This window comes from Heliangelus exortis, chromosome 10 (genome assembly GCF_036169615.1).
Source record: "Heliangelus exortis chromosome 10, bHelExo1.hap1, whole genome shotgun sequence".
In the NCBI taxonomy this organism is placed as follows: Eukaryota; Metazoa; Chordata; class Aves; order Apodiformes; family Trochilidae; genus Heliangelus; species Heliangelus exortis.
The window spans coordinates 14537194-14558239 of NC_092431.1; the positions used below are offsets into that span (position 1 = coordinate 14537194).

The 21046-nt window shown below is 37.6% G+C and overlaps 1 protein-coding gene across 7 annotated transcripts in view; it reads left to right on the top strand.

The window, feature by feature from the left end:
* Positions 1-21046, top strand: part of LRBA (LPS responsive beige-like anchor protein) — a 388894-nt gene that overhangs the window by 312978 nt on the left and 54870 nt on the right. For all 7 annotated transcript variants that reach the window (XM_071753672.1, XM_071753674.1, XM_071753673.1 and 4 more), the window contains one exon: positions 19560-19727. In XM_071753672.1, the coding sequence (XP_071609773.1) occupies positions 19560-19727 (168 nt within the window). The remainder of the gene's footprint in view (positions 1-19559; positions 19728-21046) is intronic.

A 21046-nucleotide genomic window follows, 5' to 3' on the forward strand; every position in this document is an offset into this window, starting at 1 on the left:
TGTGCAAAAAGCACACAGCTTTGGTAGAGCATGAGAAATAAAAGTGAAGCTTCCTGCACTGGTGTTGATGCTTGCTGGGTTGGTACCTCTGTGGGAAGGAGGTTGGGGTCCCAGGGAAGCTGCTGAGCACCCAGGCTCTGGGGGGCAGGTATGGCCATTTTTAGTGCTTCTCCAGACATAGGAGAGGATAATCAGGGCAGTGGTGGCATGTAATTTACTCAGAGGCATTTCATTATTTAGATGGCTGTGGAATGACTGAACCTAACTGGTATGCAGGTGGTGATCTGGTAGTTTGGAAGCAGATGCAGTTTTATAATGCGGGTTTCAGTTCATATACTGGAATGACTGAAAACAGCTATATTTTTTTCTTAGAAGCTATAAATGAGTCCTTGGTTTGCAGTTGTATTCAATTATTTTAAACCTATTTACAATGTATTCTATTGTAAAGCTCTGACCTTTGATCTCTGGAATGGTGCATGTCTTTTGTGGGAAGCAGGAAGTCTTGGGGCAAGTGACATTTGCAATGCAGTTTATTTTACTTAGACTTTGATTCTCCCCCTCCCCCCTGTTTCTAGAACTGAAGACAAATTTCTGTTTCTATTGGATTATAAACAGGTTCTGGATAGCTTCAGCTGCTGCATAGTGCAGTGATATTTTAATTTGCTGGGCAGACATGTTTACTGTGTACTGTGTAGTTTATGAGTGTTACCATAAATGAGGTAATCTTGCATCTTGGTTTCCATGTGTGAAACATTACATGAGCTAATGCAGCTGCACCACTGCTCGCTGGGTATTAGTAGACTTTATTTGGATGTAAAGTTTATGCTGAACTGCTTTAAATATTTGTGCTGAAACTGGTAGTGCTGCTTTTTTAATGTGTTTTAGATGACACTGATGGATGCCAAATTTCACAGAGCAATGAAAGAATACTTAGGGCATTTCTGCTTTGTGCCCTATTGTTCTCCATAATGGAAACTCCTGAATGAAGCAAAATTAATGACAGACTTTTTAATTTATGTTCAGTTTGTGTTACAAGGACTGCTTCTGATTAAGTATACATAGGAACAGTAGCTTCCTAGCATACTGTAGCGTTCTTAAAAACATGCACATTCTCTCCAAAAGCTGTGTTTGGAGTTTTAAGTGACACATGTGGGTTGTGACAACACAGAGAGAAAGCCGAGATCTGCACAGCATTTGACGGAACAGATGAAGGTTTTTCTGTAGTTCAGTTCTGCTGAAATCCCTGAATCATCCTGGTCTTTAAAAGTCTATGCTTTTAGCATCTATGGCAATATTCTTTTTACTTAATTAAAAATATTGCTTATTTTCAGTTTGTGTAGCCAGTTAGGAAGGTGAAAGCTGTAAGTAATAAAATATGTTGGCGTAATTTGCTAACTCAAGTATTCACACTTGCATGTGATTTCTTGGGTTGGACTTTATTCACATTCTTTTTTCTAAGTCAGAGTAAGGTACATCTGTATAAAGTACATTTAAAAAGACTAAAATTATTTTGCATAATTAACTAATTAAAAGTAAGCACTGAAGAAGCAGGTATATATATTTTTATGAGCAACTTCAAAAGTCCTTCCAGCTGCTGACTCTGTTACCCAGTGTTACCTCACACTTTTCTCAAAATAGAATTGGGATTTATTGTTACAACTTCTTTTTTAAGATAATACCTGTTTTGTTATGAAAGTACTTGAAGTACTTACCTGGAAAAAGCAACCAGTTGCTCAGTGAGCAGTGGGATTGCTGGAACCTGGTTTTCTACCCATGTGTGCCCTTTGCTTCTTACCCTCAGCAGTAACTTCATCCTTTCCTCCTAATTCCTTACGACACGGCCACTGGAGAAGCTTGAGGTGGCTGGCAGTGAACTGGCCAGCGTGTGTTTGCTGCCTCACCAGGTACAACCAAATGGATTTGAAGGCTCTGTACTGCCTGGCTGTTCCTTGGGGGGAGTATCTGTTTACCCCTCTTGCCTGTGTCTGACCATGGATTTTCTGAAAAGTTGCACAAATGGGGAATTATCTTTGGGAATTTTACCCATCTTTCAAACCTGCTTGAAATAAACCAGAGGTTTCCATGTTATCAGGGGAGGAATGGAGAAACAGATGAACTGACAAGGAACTCGACACCCAAGGCTTATTTCTTTAGGGAAAAGAGTTAAAAATCAAATCTGAATTCAGTGTTGTAAGTCCTTATGATTCCTATGTGAGCTGAAGTCAGCACACAAGCTTTAAAGCATCACATCATTCTCAGGAGTTTTACAACTGGATTGGTACCAGTGCTTGAATCTTTCTTTGCTTTTTTTTTTTTTTTTTTTTACTTGGATGATGGATATCATGTATATTTTTTTTTGTAAGTTATACTTTAGTTTCTTACAGTTATTTTGCTCCTTACTTGTAGTAGTTATTATTATTGTGTGTCTAATTAGAGGGATGTAGAGTTATTTTGTGCAATTAGAAAAAAAAATCAATTACTCTGTGGCGTAGTTTTGATTTTGTTTTGCAAAAGTCCGAATGTATGAATTTCCTAAAGGGGAAGTCTTTGACATTTAGGTCTTGGAAAAGCAGAGGGTTGCTATACGTATGGAGTTAATGAAGTCCTTAAACAGAAACAAGTTTTTGAATTCTGACTGATGGTAATATTTCCACTTAATACCCCTGCGTGTGCTGAAATTAATGTAAGGCTTAATGTAAACGTAGTTGCTTGTTTTCATATTGTTATTAATTAAGTGCTTTTTACTAGGTGCATTTAACAGTTTGTTTCCTTTGAGTGGTCCAGCAGCTGTAAGGCCTTTGAAAATATTTGTTGGTGAATGTCTCACTCAATATAACCTGAACCCCCCACTGGTTTATGTGGAAGGATCTTTAAGTAATATAGTGAAGTTGGTCCACAATCCCTTTTACTTGGGGACCTTTCTTTAAGGTTTTTCCATTTTTAATCTTCAATAAACCAGACTTTCTCTCTTCAAATTTTGCTATGGTTTATGTTTTCCTTAAACTGTTGAAATTAAAATTTAGTTTTGCAGGAGTCTGAACTTTTACTGGTTTCTAAAACAATTTTCTAATTCTGTGGGTAGTGGGTTGAAAATATGAAGGCTCAAATCTTTGTAGGCAAATAAAAATTACTTCATATTTTGAGGTCCAAAACTTTTGATAATGTTTTTTAACTCTTCCATAACTGGTAAGAATGAAGTGTGGCTTTGTGGAGCTGGGAGTGTAGTTCCTCTCCTTCCTCCTCCTGGCTTCCCTCTGCAAACTTAATGAAGGAATCTCTGCCTCCTCTTCCTCCCTGTTCCCAAGTCTGCAGTCGCTGTGCAGGCAGGATTTGTGCCATTTGATACCATATCCTGCTGGATTTATGTGGTTAGGTGACCACCATTGCTTTCTCTTCCCTGTAATTCTGCAAGCTCCTTGTCTTTGCCTTGTTGTGTGTCATTTGTCTGACCCACACAAAGCTTTCTGCAGAAGTAACAGTAAGCATTATGCTGTAGTGTTATCATCTAGTGACAAAGAAATGACTGGAAAACAAGGACTTGAGACATGAGGCAGCTGGTGAAGTTTCTGCCCATAACTCAGTCACAAGCTTTTAAGGAATCTTTTTTTTTCTGCAAGCACCTCTGTTTTTCCTTTTGTGCCCAGAGCACGGTGCCGATTTCTTACGTGTATCCTCTGCTCGGGACCAATAAAATAATTGCAGTACTTAAAAAAAAACCCCAAACCAATCCCAACCTACAAAAAACCTTTTACATTTTAGTATTTCTAAATTTCCTGTCCAGGAAAATATTTTATCAACATCTTAACTTCTAGTTTTGGGGCAGAAACTGATATAGTTGTGTCAAATATAAATTTACCTGTAATTATGTCTTGATAATCATGATTTTTCCCACATATACTCATATATTTTAGCAGGTTAAAAGATTTTATTATCATCCCCTTTATCTCTGTGTGTACATTTTCTAAAATGAACATTTGCTTTGAAAATTTTTAGTATTGCCAATAATGATACACTAAAAATTTCATTTCAGCTCAAAACAATGGGGCTTTTCATATGTAATTTGAAGGATAAATCAGTAATTATGCATTTAATTGGCTAATAAATCATAGCACATTTTGCTTATTTTCTGTAGTGTTATGCTAAATCTTTATAATGTAGCCTGGTGTATTTTTTGCAAAAAAATGAAAACTATATTACTTGTTTAGTATATGTATAGTGATTACATGCTTAGGGATTTTATGAGTGTACAATTTAAAGGAGGAATTGAAGGTTTAGATTTTCTCCATATCACATTTTCAGCATGTAAATAGTAAGAGGGGAGCTTGTTTAAGCTAAAACAAATTTACAAAAATGCCCCCATGCAATAGAACTTGAAATATATGCATTTATGATTCTGATTATTATAGCAATTATACATCCTTGTTATTATAACAACCAGTCTCAGATTTCGATGTCTCAGGTTTCTAGTAATTATGCTAATTTTCAAAGTGGCTGCTTAGTTGTGATTTTTAATTGATTTAACAGGGAATTTATTTAAATGCTTTAGAATTTGAGAGGTTCCTTTCCATTAACACTGCAGTTTATGATACAATAGTATTTCCAGTTTTCATTTCCTTATGCATTAAGGTGTGGGGTCACTTGATATGTTTGTTCTCATTTAGAGGTTTAAATTTTCCCCCCAAAATATTTCATGACTTAAATGACATCAACATTGCCACAATTAAATGATGAATACAGACCAGGTTAGTTAAAGAATAATGGAATGTATCAATACACAAACCTTGTTCTAAGGCACTTCTTGCACATGGAAAGGCAGTGGTAATTTTATTGTTTGCATGCATGTAAGGAACCATTGTGTGCTTGGTCCAAAAGCAATGGGATTAATTGAACTGATTTACAAGTATTTAAGGCCTGAAATAATATTGAGTAAGACATCTAGCAAATTTTGCCATCTCAGAGGCAAGATGTTTAAGTAAAGTCACTTAGAGTTTTCCTTTATAAGCTTTCAGGAACAGTTAATTAGTGTTTCAAGTCTTTTCCATATATGCAAATTAAATTTAAATGGATTTTTAGTTTTTGTAAAAAAAGGAATAGTGAATACAGCTTACAATTATTCCAGTCCAGCACCCTGTATGCTTTCATTTCTGAAATGGTTGTGGATGGTGCATGCTGTTGTCTGGCTGACTATATGCATTAGGACATGGGACAAATCCTGACTTTGTGTGAAAGATTTCTGAGTAAGATGGAATTTTTCTTTGTGTGTTTTTCCATGTGACCTGATCCCTGGATTAGGCTCTCAGTGTTGCTATAACAGACGTTTGTTTTGAGAGAGAAAGGAAAGGTGGTTTTTTTTTTTTAATCTAAAACTTTACAGGGAAATATTTTATAGAGCAATTTACAACATTTTCTAGGTAGAGTGGCAATAGCAAGATAAATGTTAATATAGAAAAATGTTTCCAAACAGATTTTAGTATGTGTGCCTGTAAGCTAAGGGAATAGTAGAGCACACTCTGATGTATAACACTTCATTTAAAAATATTCACCTGGATGGTGGCTACATTAATGCACAACTTTGAGGCTTTATTTAGTATGTTCACTTGAATTTACTGACGTTCTGGGGGGGGAAAGCATTTGGAGAATTGAGGGCACTGTAAGATGTGTGATAAAAAATGGTTACTAGTATAATATTTATAAACATTTGGAATATTTTGCACTAAGGCTGATGTGCTCAACCAGCACTCCTCGTCCTCTGTGCCACTCCCTCAATCCCACACAGCAGTAACTCAATAGGACCAGTCAAGAGAAGTTCATTTTCCTTTGGGTCGTTTTGTACTAAGCAAGCATAGCCCATCTAATCCTCGTGGGGTAAGAATTCTCTTTTCAGTTTTCCACAGAAAAACCCCAACATTTTTCAAATGAGACTCTTCATTTGTGGTCACCCCAGGTATTTCTTGTAACAATAATGATGTAGAGGATAAGACCCAGGGCAAGTTCTTCTCCAAGGAGCACGAGCTATTTCTATTTTGATTCTCCCAGTTTCCTTAATCACTTACTTCAAAACCCCTGGCAATTGGAGGCAGATATTGTAAGGATGTCTGAAATTGAACCCAAACATTTGATAAACAAAACAGTAGCTTCCTGCACCTCTTGAATGGAAGTGTAAGGAAGAACCCTCTCCCCCCATTCAGCTATCACATACATCATGGGAATGTATGTGGCTGCAGTAATTGAGTGTAGGGCAAAAATAAGATATTTCTCTTCAGAAATACAGTCCACCACAGTCATAAGTAACCAAGTAATATTATTCTCCTAATGAACAGTTTGATGAATAGCTGTTTTCCATTTGCCTGTTATACCAGTCCTAAAATTGTCCTATCACTGCCAATTTATTTTCTATGGGCACCATATTATATTGTTATGATTTGTTATAATATGATGGAGGATTAAGATACACATTCTCAGCAAAGATTTTGTCTGTTCTGATTAACAAGACTACAGTAAAATTTATACATAATCTACTCTTACATTTTGACTGTATTTCTGGTTCCCTTTCTTTACTTGTGAGCTAGAAGTTCTTGGCAAAACTGAATATACAAAATACATACTTTTGAATACAAAAGCCATGCTGCAAGAATGGATCCTCTGAGAAAGAGAAGAAAATGATTTAATGCAATAATGATTTTAGCTATGCACAGGCATCCCTTTTTTGTCTCGATTTGTTAAATTACCTGGCGTCTGCATGTGTAATTTAAACAAAATTTTGTTCTCTAGTCTTTCTTCCTTTTGAGCTATCTTCTCCAGGAGAAGGATGATAAATGGAAACATAAACACAGCATGAGAATGTGAACTAGTTCCCAAACATTTCAGAGGTTTTTATAAACAACTGGTCATTGTTACCTTTTGCTGGATTACAGTTTCCTTTAGAATAACAGCGCTCTTCAGCTGCATTACAAAGTTGATTCTAAATGTTTTTGCATAGTTGCTCAAAGGCTTTAAATAACGGTTAAATAACGGTTATATAATTATACATCGTTTAAACAATTAGCTTTTAAGTCTAGCAGTAAGTTCACATTCTATACACATACTACCAAAAAAGATAATAAAATGGCATTTTAAAGATACGAGCTGACCTTAGAGTAAGCAACCATAGTTTAGGGACATTTCTTTCAGTTTTAAAATTTGATTTTTAACTTGCTCATTTTCATTTCAAACATGAATAGTGATACCTGCCATTCTCCTTGGTCACCCTGTGAGCACAGACATGGTCAGCAGGTACCTTTTCTCCTTTTCAACCCCATTTTCACTGTTCCTTGTGCATCGTATGCCAACTTCTCTATGGTAGGAAGTGCAGCTTGCATCTGCACAGGGACCAAGGGTTGGCTGAAGCTCGAACTGGAGTGCCTTGGAGGGGCAGGAGTAACATTACAGCATGTTAGTTGTCTTCTAAGCCGTTGTGGCAGCCCTTGATTTATGTTTTGAAACCATCAAAATAACAACAATTGACACAAATTCAGATACTGCTTAGTAATGTCACCTTTAGAAAGTATCTGGTTTTCCTACGTCATTATTTGATTGCCTTTTCAAAATAACATAGAATTGGATTTTTAATATTCTTGAACCACGTTCATACAGTGATTAAATACGGATTTTTTTTTTTTTGGTGTAATGTAGTTTTAAAACAGCAGAAGAAACTCTAAGGATGAAAACCGTCACTCTGTAAAAGTTTAAAATATATTTTAGGTATTTTATAGGAGCATTTTAGAAGTCATGTTTTATGCCCGTAGTGCATTTTAGATACTGTACATCTTTAACGACTTTCTAATTTATACAATTTTTGTTTCATTGTCAAAACATTTAATTATATCATGTCTTGAAGGTGCAAAGCTGTCAAATAAATCAGCGGCTCAGCATAAACATTTGGTGAATTGCTTTTGCTACCATACTGTAGTTGTTACCGGGCAGTTAGTGGAACTTTTTAAAAGCATTTACCCAGCAGGTACAGGACAACAGTGGTACAATGAATTGCTGATTGCTTGTAAAACAGCAGGTAGTAATGCCCTCACTCTTTGTAATTCTGCTTTGTAAAATAAAGTGGCAAGATAGCGTGGCAGAGAAAGCCCATGTGCAGGGAATATGTTTCTTGCCTAAGGGCTGCTGGAGATCGCCCATCCTATTTCCAGAAAAAACCGTAAAATTGTTGCTGTTTTCTTTCCATCGCCCAAAAAATGGAAGTTTCCGCCGCTAGAGGGGACGAACCGCGTTCACGCTTTGAAATATTTGGCAGCCTGGGAATGAAAAGTAGCAAATGCAAAGACTTAAAATGAAGTCTTGGATTTCTCTATAAAGGCCTAATAACAGTGGTATTAAAACAAACAGGGCAACAATTTGCAGATGCTTTAAAAAAATGTTAAACTCCTTATGTTTAAAAATCATCTTTTTTTTGAAGATATTTTGTTCTGGTGTCAATACAAACTATAGGCTCTCCCAAGTGGGGTTTGGATGAAGTAAATTAGTTCTACTTTGAAGCTTTTCTTTTCTCCCTCATTCAGAATGAATGGGGAGGCCCTTGAATGCAAGCTGCTTTTCATTAGTGCCACCACATACCTATTTGAAAGGAAGATCTCTCTTAGCACATACAAACACTGCAGTAAAGGAAAGCTTCCTTTTGCTACCAGAAGACCATCGGCTAAACAGCTCCTAGCTTCTCTTTCCAGTCAGGTGGTTTCCAATCAGAGTTAATTACTCCAGTCATTTATTCTAATCACCCTCCTCGTATGGCCGGCAGCACTCTGTCCCGGGGTGGCATCGTTTGAAGCCAGTTAGGTTTGAAAGCCACTGCAGGGTACTTGAGGCTCATTAGTGAGGCCTCTCCATGCCTGGCTCTGGATATGCTCCCTGATTAACTCCCCGTGCCCCGCCGCCGCCCCCTCCCCTCCTCCAGCCCCCGTTTAACCCTCGCCCTCCCGATTCTCTCTGCCCAGCGCTGGGCGGGAAGGGGGAAGCGGCACCGCCACGCACAGGGACAGAACCTGGAGCCGGGCAGGGGCTGGGGCCCAGAGGCAGAACCCGGGCTTGGGTCGGGCAGGGAGGGTGTCGCGTCCTGCTCCTCAGCCGCGAGTTGGGAGAGCTGAGCTCTTGATTCCCCGCAGGGTCCGCCCTGGTTACGGCTGGGGTTTTGCAGCGCTCTCCCGCTGCCGGCACCCACGTTCCTGATGCTGGATCGGGTCGGCTCCCCGTGGCGAGGCTCCCCTAATCGGGTCTCTCTGGGGCCACCCGGGGCTCCCTGCCCGCAGCCCAGAGGAGGGCCGGGCCGGGCCGGGCCGGGCCGGGCCGGGCCGGGCCGGGCCGGGCCGGGCCGGGCCGGGCCGGGCCGTTCATTAGCCTGGAGCTCGGGGTCGGGCCGATGGCAAAGCCTAAAGCACCTTTTCCCCCCTTCTCTTTCTCTTTCCCTTTTCTTTCTAACTACCACACAGAGGTTGCTTCACTATTAGGTGTATACCTGGCACGCACACAAAAAAGCAGCAGCTTGTCCCCCAAAATGAAAGGTAGAATTGAAAATACAGACTCACCAGACTGTTTCAAATGAGTGTAAATTTCCTTCCTGCTCTCACTTGCAAGGTGAGCTTCAGGTTTAGGGAGCAGACTGGATACTGAAACCACTGCTCTGTTGTGGAGCTGAGGGGGTGAGGAGCTATGGGGACCTTCAGCTTCCTTGAGTGGGATGGGTCCATTTCAGCTCTGAACAGCTCTGACTTTGAGACAAGGATTTGGTAGTGTCCTTGTATGTGCTTGTCTTACTGTGGGTAAGAAAGCTTCTTGTCACAGGGATGGGATTTTATTTTTCAGAAAAATCATCTATTAATGTCACCCTCAGTCTGACTAGGTAGTTGTAATAGAAATTTATTTGATTAAAACCTAGTGGTTTGCTTGCTACTTAAAAATATCAACTAATGTTGTGTTGTTTTTTGGGTTTTTTAATTTCTCTTTTTAAAAAACTTGTTCTTCTTCCATGCCAGGAAGTAATGTTATACAGAAGGTTGCTTGCTTGTTTGCTCTGCAAAGAGCAAGAACTGTTTCTGGGAATTTAGCCCCTGAATTAAACGTGTCTCTGGAAGAGTTAAGTACTGTTTCATTGCAGGTTTTATTTTTGTTTTATTTGTCAATGTTGGGTCATTTTAGGCCATCTTCTATGAAGAAAAAAAAGTATGCTGTTGATATAAGTGAAAATTCGAGGGTTTTCTAATATCTTATTTAGAATATTGTTGGAAAAAAATCAATTCATTAAAATGTTAGTAATGTTTTTTCAGCATACACCTTCTGAATGTTAATAGTATTCATATCCTACGCCCTTCGCACTAACACGGTTCATGGCAGCATAATATAAAGGTTATGAAAAGTTTGCTCTTGACTGGCTACGGAATGTCTGCTGCACTTGGAGGTGTTTACGCCTTGATTTCCTGAGCATGCTCAATATACTCAATATATCACTTCTCTTTCTGTGTACAGCTGTCACAGTGGAAATTTGAAGCAGGTTAGGTGAAAGAAGGGAATAAAGTCTCGAAGAAATTAAACCATTTACAAGAAAGCACTATGAGCAAAACTAGTTGAAACTCAACATGCAATGCATGATGAAATAAAAATACAAACCAGATTGTGCATTTTATAAGATGGACATTTTAAGAAGTAATTTACAACCATAATCAATTTTCAGGTTGATTTCTTTCAAGCACTGAACCTGACTCCTAAGAACCAGAACTCCTTGTTCTGTTACAAATTCCAGCCCTATTAAAACTACTCCCAGGGAGTAGTTTTTAGTAGGAGCCCATCTCCCTGGGCTGGGAGACAGCCCAGGGGATGCCCTGACACACAGTCAAGACTGGGACAGTGTACTTGATCAGGAGACTGCAGAAGTTCTTACTCATATGTGGTAGAGAGCGAGCTACCCTGAGCACCACTTCATCTGCATCCAGCTTCCCTGGTAGCTTGCTTAGCAAATTGGCCAGAACAAGATGGTAAATGAGAAACTGCTGTGTTTGGCCAACTTTGCAAATAGCAATGCATTTTCCAAATAGTATCTTCCATAAATCTGAGTTGTTTTTTTTTTTTTTAATGCTGAATGGAGATGCATCAATGTCCTTGATGCACAAGTTCTCCCTTTAACATTGGTAAAATCAAATAATGTTTCTTCTTTCACATTGCACTTAAATACCAATCTTAAGGAGTCTGATGACTTACCCAAACATAACTTTTGTTGTCATCCTAAGCAGCCACTTTGAATGTCTTTGGGAAAGAGCAGTGCTTAGTGCTTCGCTCTTCGTAATCATCACAAAAAAATAAATCCCATGCTTATCTGTGCATGTTAGCCCTGAGTGAGTTACACATTTGTGCCATGTGACCAAATAGTGCTGTTTCCTATTTTTGTAACTGATTCATTCAGATGTGGTACCCTAATTGCCTTTGTAAATCTTGTTTTCTGTTCTCCAAAAGCTCTTGAATGCTTCCTATTCTGTGAATTAGCAGACACAAGTCAAATGCCAAGACTGAAATGACTTGTCTGCCTGACTCGCATCTAGACTGTGTTTTAAATTCCTTGACCTTTTGTCACACCATTTCCTAATCTTAAACAAATTTTTCTAGAATGTTTTTTCCCCAGAACTGGCTTCAAAGACAAATTAGATTAGTCCCTACAACTCTTCGAAGATGTGAGCTTGTGGTATTGCAGTGATTTGGAGACCATGTGTTTGCAACCATTTCTGTCTCCTCTTACATGCATACTGAGACTTGTTGATCATCACAGTTCTTGTGAATTGCATGTACAACTGACACATCAAAGCACAGGATAAATGCTGCAAGCTGTTGAAACAGAGTGCAAAAATAAGGCAACTGTTGACTTTTAAAGTTTATGGAGTAAATCACAAGAAATGTACAAGCAGTTTAGATGTTAAATAAGTTAAAAAAAAAAAGTATCACTAGTTGCTCCCAGTTTGAAGTGTATTGGGCTGTCATTAGCCAGAGAGTACGTGTAGGCTTGAACTTTAATTTGAGGATTAAAAGGGATGATAGTGCCCAGCTTACTACTTCACATGAAAGCTGTTTCAAGTGCAGTTTTCTCTCTGTTCACATAAACGTTTTTTGCATTTTGATTGTGCAAGTTCATATTTCACGTATTTTCTAAAACTTGATGGCCTTGCATTCAGATTTTTACCATCCATTACCCGCAATTGTGCTAGGTAAATGTTCCTAACACTGCTCTGAATTTCAGAGTTTGGCTTCTTTCTAGCTTCAGTGAAAAAAAACTTGTTCAATCTCAAAGGCAAGCAAATTTTGCATGGTTTAAAGTTTTGTAGTGTGTGTTTTGCACCTATCTCTCAAGGGAAAAGCATCTGTAACATAAAAGGTGAATCACTGATTACCATGACTCCTTCTCTGAGGTGTGGAGTGCTCTGACCTTTCAGTTTGCCCATGGCTAATACTTGACACTCAGAAGCAACTGTGATCATGTTCACAAGGCAAGGCTCAAGGAGATGCCAGGCAGAAGTTCCCTGGCTAGAATCATGCAGGTTAGGAAGTGTCAGGAGCAGTGTCCCTGCAGTAACCTTCTGAGAGGAAAGCTATCTTAGCTTGGCAGCACGGGATGCCAGCATGGTTGCACAGCTTCACTGCCAGCTTGGTCAATACACAACACTGCATTGTGAAACACGTTTTTATCTTGTGGCATTTTGGTGTTTGGTGTGGTTTTGTTGTTTTATTTTGTCGGGCTTTTTTTTAACACAAAACTCCATTTAAACTAATTTGACTGAGCCAACTGTCAGCTGTGTGGTTAACAGCCCGTGCTTCCATGGGTAATAGGTTCCAGATCCAGGCTGTCAGTCTCCATGCAAACAAGTGCTGGAGAAACTGGGAGAGAAACTGCTGAATTTCAGGGAGGAGGGAGCTTCCTGCCTCCCTTTGGTTCAGTGTGTGTGTGGATTTTCAAAGGGGATTTTCATTCACTGTCTTAGCCTCAGAACGTTGCTGACTCTTCTGGGTCAGAGAAGCCTTTACCAGCGCAGCAGCCATTTCAAACGTGGACAAAAAGTGCAGGGGTGGGGTGGGGAGAGGTAGAAATAGTGAAGGAATCAGCAACGCCTTCTGATGTTATAAATACTTTTAGCCACATTTGTAGTAATAAATAAATGGTTATGGTCTAACTGGTTGTGGTTAGGTTTTTTAGGTGTCTCTGGAGAAGGACAAATGGAAGCCACATTCATTATCACAGCTATAAATAATGATACACATTTGTGTGATCCCACAACTGTAATTAATTATGGCTTGTAAATATTATTTTTCACATAGGGGAATTTAATGACAACTTCTTGATCATTTTTTGTTCCTTTCACACACATTTTTTGTTCCTTCGCAATTCTGTTATATCTTTTCTACCTCTGTCTGAGAAGAAATCAGCCAGTGAGGAAAGGGTCACTCTTTGTATGCCTTTTGAAAAGCATCTCTTGGTTCATGGAGCCAGTTAGCTGAGACAGTCAGTCTTTGCCCATTCTTTTTTTCCAGTGGAGAGCTAGTGTTGTCACAACCATCACCAATGGAGTATGTGAACTCCACATGAAACAACACATGAATTTATAGGTTCACTGCTGAGTACCACTGTGCATGCTTGGAGAAAGGGCTATCCCAATTCCATGCACTGTAGGCAAATCCAGATCAGCCTTTATTCAGTCTGTGGCACTGTAACTACACTGCTCTGGGGCCTGTGTTGGCTTTGTTTAAGCTGTTTCGGTTTCTCTTCACTCTGGTGTCATCTTTGGAAGTGGTTTATGTTGGGGTTTTTGGTTTTGTTTTGGTTTTTTTGATTATAGCACCCAAATGTTCTAGCAGCCACATCTTATGTCTTCTTCTAACTGATAACATTGGAGATGATGCAAGCCAGGGTGTGTTACTTCACCCGAGTCGTTCTCCTATGCAGGCTGTAGAATAGCTCACAAGAGATAAATATCTGTGCAAATGTTTTCATTGCTGGCTCCTAAGGCAGATGTTAAACTGTAGCAATTTTGCCTTAAAATTTTGCTCTCAGCTTTGCAGATCATCGTGAATATACTAAGAAATATTATCTTAAGGGTGATCACTGCCCTTTATGGAAACAGTAGCTATGAAAGCTCCAGGGCAAGTTTTCACAATTCACCTCAATCTTTTATTCCTAGCACCTAATGATAAAAATTTTCTTTGAGATTAAAGACAAATTTCGAAGGAAATCAATCATCTCCAGTAAAGTATCCGAGTTAAGTATTTTTATTAAGTTTATGTTTTCGAGAGTATTTTTCTGGTTATCCTGGTATTTTATCTGTTTTATCTGCTTGGTGTTGGTAACCAAGCAGAGAAATAAAGTAAAATGATAACTTTCCTTATAACAGTGATGAGGAATACATTGGCAGTGCATTTCAGGAACTCCCCCCCAAAAAAGAAAAATGGGATCTAATGTAAGCTGGAAAGTGATCGCTCACTTTCTGAAGTATTTCATGTTTAAAACAAATCGTGAAATACCATAAATAAAACTAGATGTGTTTGTTTGGAACAGTTATTTAACAACTTAGAAACCACCATACATGAAAACTGTTTTTTTCCTCAGTGTTTAACTTGTGATCAACTGGTTTTGCTGGTGAAAGTGTGCTTGGTGATTTACTTTTAAGCACTAGAGGTTACTGAGAAGCCTCAAAAGATAAAGCCAGCACTTCAAGAGTTAATATGTTATTAGGAGGACAGGAAATCTGGCAGCTATTGCAGAAACTAGACCTAATGGTGCACACAAACAATTTGTCAGTCTTGGTAAATGTGAATAGCTTTCCACAAAGTGGCTGCTTTTGCTTTGTTTGAACAGGCTAAACTTTTCCTTTTTGGACTTTCAATCTTAGAAGTGAAATGTGATCCACATACTGAATCACAATAATTTAATTCAAAACATACTTTGATTGGAAAAAGGTTGACGTGGAAAGAAACTCTAGAATAAATAAAAAAAAAAGTTGAAAGGACTTTCTATCATATATTTAGCAGGAAAATTTGAAACAGTTCTAATTAGGGTGAAAAAACCAGCCTTCTTCACTGAAACTTACAGAGGTCATATATCAATGTTAAGGCAGCATTAGCAACTTGTGTCTGAAAGCCTGCACATGCAAACATCATTCCAGTTGTTTTGTTTTGTTGTTTTGGCTCGTGGGGTTTTTTTCTGGTTTGGTTTGCTTTGGGTTTTTTGGTTTTTTGTTTGTTTGTTTGTTTTTTGTTTTTTTCTAATGTACATGCATCTAATGTACATACTTCTGAGCTAGAATATGTATTTAGCTTAAAGTAGTTACCTGGTATGGAAGTGCTTTTGTCATGCCCAAGTAGAGGGTTTTTCATGTGAAAGTTGGGTTTAAGCTAAAAATGAGTGAAATCCTGATTACTGCTTTTCTGTTCATACACACCTATTTTTCAAATGGAACATAAAAAGAGACTCAATTATCTTAAGTGTTTCAAAGGAAATTCCTTACTTCAAAGAGGAATTAAAATATTTAGCCCATTAAAAGTAACAGGCAAGTATCTGCACCTGAGATTTGTAATTTCTTACTTGCTGATATAGTATATTTGTGAGGTTTTGATGTTTTTGTTTGTTCTTAAATTGACTGAATAGGAAAGGTTATTTAGATCTGAGAAGCAGTTTTGGTTTCTCATCATTTGTAAGTTTCTACTTACATTTTAACTGTATAAAACACATTTTGCATTCTTTGAATTTGTGTTCCAAATAAGAGTTACATGTGTGCTTTCTGCTCTGCTTCAAGATTGCTTTGCCTTTATCAGCACAGGAACGAAGCAAACAATTCTGTGGTTTATTTCTAAATAATTTTGTTATTAATAAATATATATGCTGGTGAGAAGAAATACAATTAATCTTTTAATCTAGTTGCAGCATTGGAACATCCCAATCTCAAGCACAGTAGATAGCAATTTTTAATAGACTTAATTTCATACACTGTCTGCCATTACATAATCTAAACCTGCAAGAAAAGTAGAAGGCAAAACCCAACAGCAGTCACTTCAAAAAGTCTCCAGTATCTTTGTCCAGATAAATCTTGATTCCAAGGGAAAATATATCATAGTAAATAGAGTATTTATGCTGGAAAAAGAAAAAAACATTTTTATCTAATTCTAAAAATTTTCTAATTTTTTTGTCATTCTGACCATGTTTTTCCAAATAATTTGTATCAGTATCAGGGTGATATTAGTCTTAGGATGCTAGCAGGAAATTATTCTCTCTTAATTCCTTTCAGAAAACATGGCAGAAAAATATGCACATAACATAATGAATTCCAGAGTTGTTCCTGAAGAAGCAGTTTTGATTGCATATATTTATAGATGTCAGGTTGTGCATTTGAAAAATACTCATGAATAAACTGAAGTTTCCTTGTAAGTTTAAAGCTTCAATTTGTTGTATCCGAAGCATTTCTACCTTGGGAATGGAGAAATGCAAGTTACTAATGGGTGTTTGTGTTTGACATCTGTATACTGTACTTTTTAGCATATCTCAAGTGTTTTAGTCTTTGCCTAATAGATCTCATTAAAGAAACAGATATCAGCCCCCAGACAGTTTGTCAAAGTTAATATGAGTCCCTGTGGACAGAATTGACAATTCGTGTGTGGCTTCCTGGGATGGGCTTTTCACCCTCTTGTTTGATCCTTTAACAATTGGGCATTAGGCACTGATTTATTTTACAATAACTCAATAGGATTGAATGTTACTGTATTATGCTGGACATTCGAGAGGATTTTCTTGTTTTGCCCATTTTCCTCAGAGCACACAGTAAATGATGGACTCAGCCTGCTGTGGGATTGCTCACAATTGATTGGTTTGCTTGAAGAGCAGCCTGGGAAGGATGTGAGGATCCCGTTGCTGCATGCAGTATTTAACTGGAGCCTTAATGAGCACAGCCTGTCCTGGATGCTTGAGTAATCCTAAATGCTGAGCAGTTGATATGCTTGGATCCGTTTTGCAAGAGAGAAATGCTAATAGTAATATAATTTGAAAAAAAGGCCCACACATGCTTTTTAAAACTGGATAGTTATGCAAATTGGAACTTTTTCACTCCTTTATTTTTTTTTTTTTTTTTTTTTTTTTTTTTTAAAGAAGCTACCCATACCTAAATAGTATAATTACCAGTATGGCTGTAAGGTGCATCACACATGCATTTTGTTCCTCTCCTTGAAAGTCTACTCTATTTTTTAATCATTACAGAGAGTGTTAACTATTGCTCTTCTATCGATTGTGTCATAGCTTAAGCACTTGCCTCCAACCAAGAGCTTAACTCTGAACCTGAACTGACAGGCAGGCTTCTTTAGGCTTTGAATTTGTGTGCTGTGTTTCATCTGTCCTTCAGGGTTCTGAGTATTGATGCTGATCATAGTAATTTTTCTTGTTTGTAGTTTGGCAAATAAGAAAGATCTAAAATGCCTAATTTGGTAAAAAAAATGAAAGAAAATCGCCTACTTTTCAATCTGTGTCAATGAAAAGTGTAAAATAATTTTAAACTTGAAAAAGAGATGTAAATTCAGGATGTCTCCCAACCATTCCATGAAAAGGCAGAGTGTGGTTTAGTTGTGGGTTTTGAAGAAAAAGTCAGATTTATGTATCTGGTAACTCTGGAAAGCCTGCAGAGTGATTTTCCTCTAATTATTCATGTCCAAATGCTTTGTGAGGGTAAAGTGACCCACTGCAAATCAAGCTTTTGAAGAAAAGGAAAAAAAAAGAACAACAACAATATATAAAACAAAAATCACAAGTTCTTAATGCTATTTTTCCTGACATTAAATAGTTATAGTGATAGCAGGAAGTATATTCAAGGATGTGGGGTTTTTTTTAAATCAGAATAGTGAGAAAATTAATTCCTATCATTGTCATTTGCTGAGCTCTGTAGAATTTTATGGCTGCACATTGAAGTATTATGGACACTCATGAGACTTCTGACTGGTTTTGTCTTATTAAACAATTTTGAAATCATTAATTTTTAATTGGCCTGCTTGTGGTTTTTTATAGTTTTAATTATGTGTCTGTGTCTAAATGTTGTGTTTGTTGGGGTTTTTTATTATTATTTGAAAAAAGAGGTAAGAGAGAAAAAGTCCTGTCTCAGCATATATGTTTTAAGGTATTTCCATATGCTCATACAAAGAGAGACTATACTGAGTGATAGTTTATTTTAAAGTATGCTTTCAGCAATTCAGTAGCTGGGAACCCTAATAAAAATAATAATAAAAAAAAGAATGATATGATGTCGAAGATACGTACAGGTCTTTTCTTGATTGAAAGTTCTAATTAAGTGAATCGAGGAAAATTAACTGAAATTAGCTGTCAGAAAGTCACATTTAAATGAGTGATGATCTGGTGTGGCAGTAAACATTTAAATGATATAAATTGCCATTTAAGTGTATGGTTTAATGTTTGTCATGCATTAATATGACATGAGACTGCAGTGACAATCAAGCAGCCTGCTCTAATTTGAACATATTTAGGGCTTTTGTGTGGAGTGCACCACACAAATTAAGACAATTGCTGGTTTTATGTGTCAATTTAAATGTTGTTTTTCAGGCATCGGTTAATGAAACAAACCCATCATTTTTGTGTGCAAATTACATAGTGATTTCCTTGGTTTTCAGATTAATTTTAACTTCCTCTGCTCAAAATTAGGAATTTCCTTTACAAGGGAAATGCCATTCATTTCCTTAGATGAAGAGAATATCAGAGTTTGTTACATTGCTTTATTTGCTCATTAAGATAAGAATTAATATTGAATCCTCTGTATAAAACAGAGGAAGCAAATCCTGCTAGAGAGTTAATCTAGATGATTTAATTCTCTAGATGACAGTGATTTTTAAGTTATATTTTAATATATCCGTGCTGTATCTAATACCGTTCTGGAGGGATTCATTATTGGTTGGATGCTTTTGTCTTGGGGATTGTCTCATGACTGGATAGCATCTTCAGAAAAGTGGCTTAATCATTCAGCACAGTAGTGTTTCTGTGATGGTTTGTGTAAGAGAGAGATATAAGAAATGTATAAAAGCAATAAAATGTTGATATTCCAGCATATTAAATACTTTGTACCCTAACATCCCTAGTTAGCTCAGTTTCCCCAGGTCTATCCATCTTCTCTGTCTGTCAGACTCTGATTATCACACTGTAGCTATTCCATGTGCAGATAAAAGCACAATTTCATCTTCAGAGTTCATAAAAGCACAGCTCGTTGTCCATAAATGTGAACCTGCTTTCCACTTACTGCTTCTTTTGTTGTTCCCACTATTATAGTTGAAAAACCAAAGTATTAGGGTACCAAGGAGTAGGGAATGAGGCTCTGGCAGCTGATGCAGGGCTCACCCATATTTTTTGGCTAGAATGTCTAAAATACTGTTACCAATTCTGTATTTAGCAAGATAATTTTGTATGCTATAAAAAAAAAAAAAAAAACAAACAACTTCTACTGCTACAAAATGATAACTATCTGGCAAACTGAAGTTGATGGTTTTTGTGTGTGTTTTATCCACAGGCATTAGAAAGTGAGTTTGTTTCCTGCCAGCTTCACCAGTGGATTGATCTGATTTTTGGCTACAAACAGCAAGGGCCAGAGGCTGTTAGGTCCCTGAATGTGTTCTACCATTTGACTTATGAAGGAGCTGTTAATTTGAGTTCAATAACGGACTCAGTATTGAGAGAGGTAAGTTTGTACTTTTAAATATAGGAAAGGAAAATCTTGGTTAAACACTCAGGGGTTGGGTATGTAAGGGTTTCACATTGTTCAAGGTGAATGTTCAAATCTTGATTCTCTCTTGTGGTTTGGCCACAGGTGAGTGAAATGCAAGGTGCCTGAACTGGGTGTCACAGCATGCAAAAGTGAGAGACAAAGCATGCAAGTTGTCAACTTAAAAATGTGTGCACCTGGATTCAGTACAGACTTGATGCCAGTATAAAAATAAATGTTCCAGGATTGCTTCAGTTGCTGAGGGCAGTCATTCTGGTGACTACACCTGGAGCTTAACGGCAGAAGAAAGTGAGCAACCTTGATTTGGCTTGCACTTTGGAATTCACTTTTATAGTTTTAATAATTCTCTTTTCTTGCAATCCTGCATATGTTGTACACCTCAAACATGATGCTCCTGTTATTATTTTTATTTGACTTACTAATTAATTAATAAGAATTGGTCCTGTATTTTTCACATGTTAAAGTAACTATTTAAACACTGGAAAGATCTGTTATCTTGTTTAGACTCAGCACAATTCCAAGAAATCTATTTTGCAAAAGTATCCTTTAGGGCGTTAAAGACACCTCCCTCCTCCCTCTAAATGGCTGTTTTAAGAAAGAAAAAAGGACAGGGGAGCTGGATGATTGAAATAGTTTTTTAATCAGTTTTATGTCCTCTGTTCAGACAGTACATGGGTACATAGCTGCAAGTGTATTAGTTGCAAAATAAATGGTACTTGGTTGTAAAATATTCTGAATCCCTGAGAACAAAGTAATATGAGTGCTATCAACAATTTTATTTTGAAAAGTGGCTGGATGTATACTAGGAGGGAATATATGTGAGAAGTAAATGAACACAAGAATGAAGACATGTCTGCTTGCAAATATTGGGTTCAAAGATCACTGCAGAATTCTAAGCTAAACCTATTTAATTTTTTTATTTATTGCTCATTGAAAGAAGGCCTGAGAAGTAAGCAATTATTATTTTAAATAATAGTATTTTCTCTTACACTCTGTCTGTCTGACTGTTTGGGGTACCTTGGCAGCCTCTGCAGAGAAAGTCACAAGGTAGCAGCACCATGGGTTGTAGCTGGCTTGTGGGTGCTGTGGAAAAGTTTGGGGGGGGTAGGCAGGGCATGGAAGGGGTGAACACAGACTGGCTGAAGTACCAAAAGTGATGTCTGGAACTGATCATTCCATGAGTTGCTGTCAGTCTGCAGGCAGCAGCTTGGTCCACTTAGAGCTAAAATATAAATGTTGCAAATAAATACATTTAATTGAGCTAAGAAAAGAGG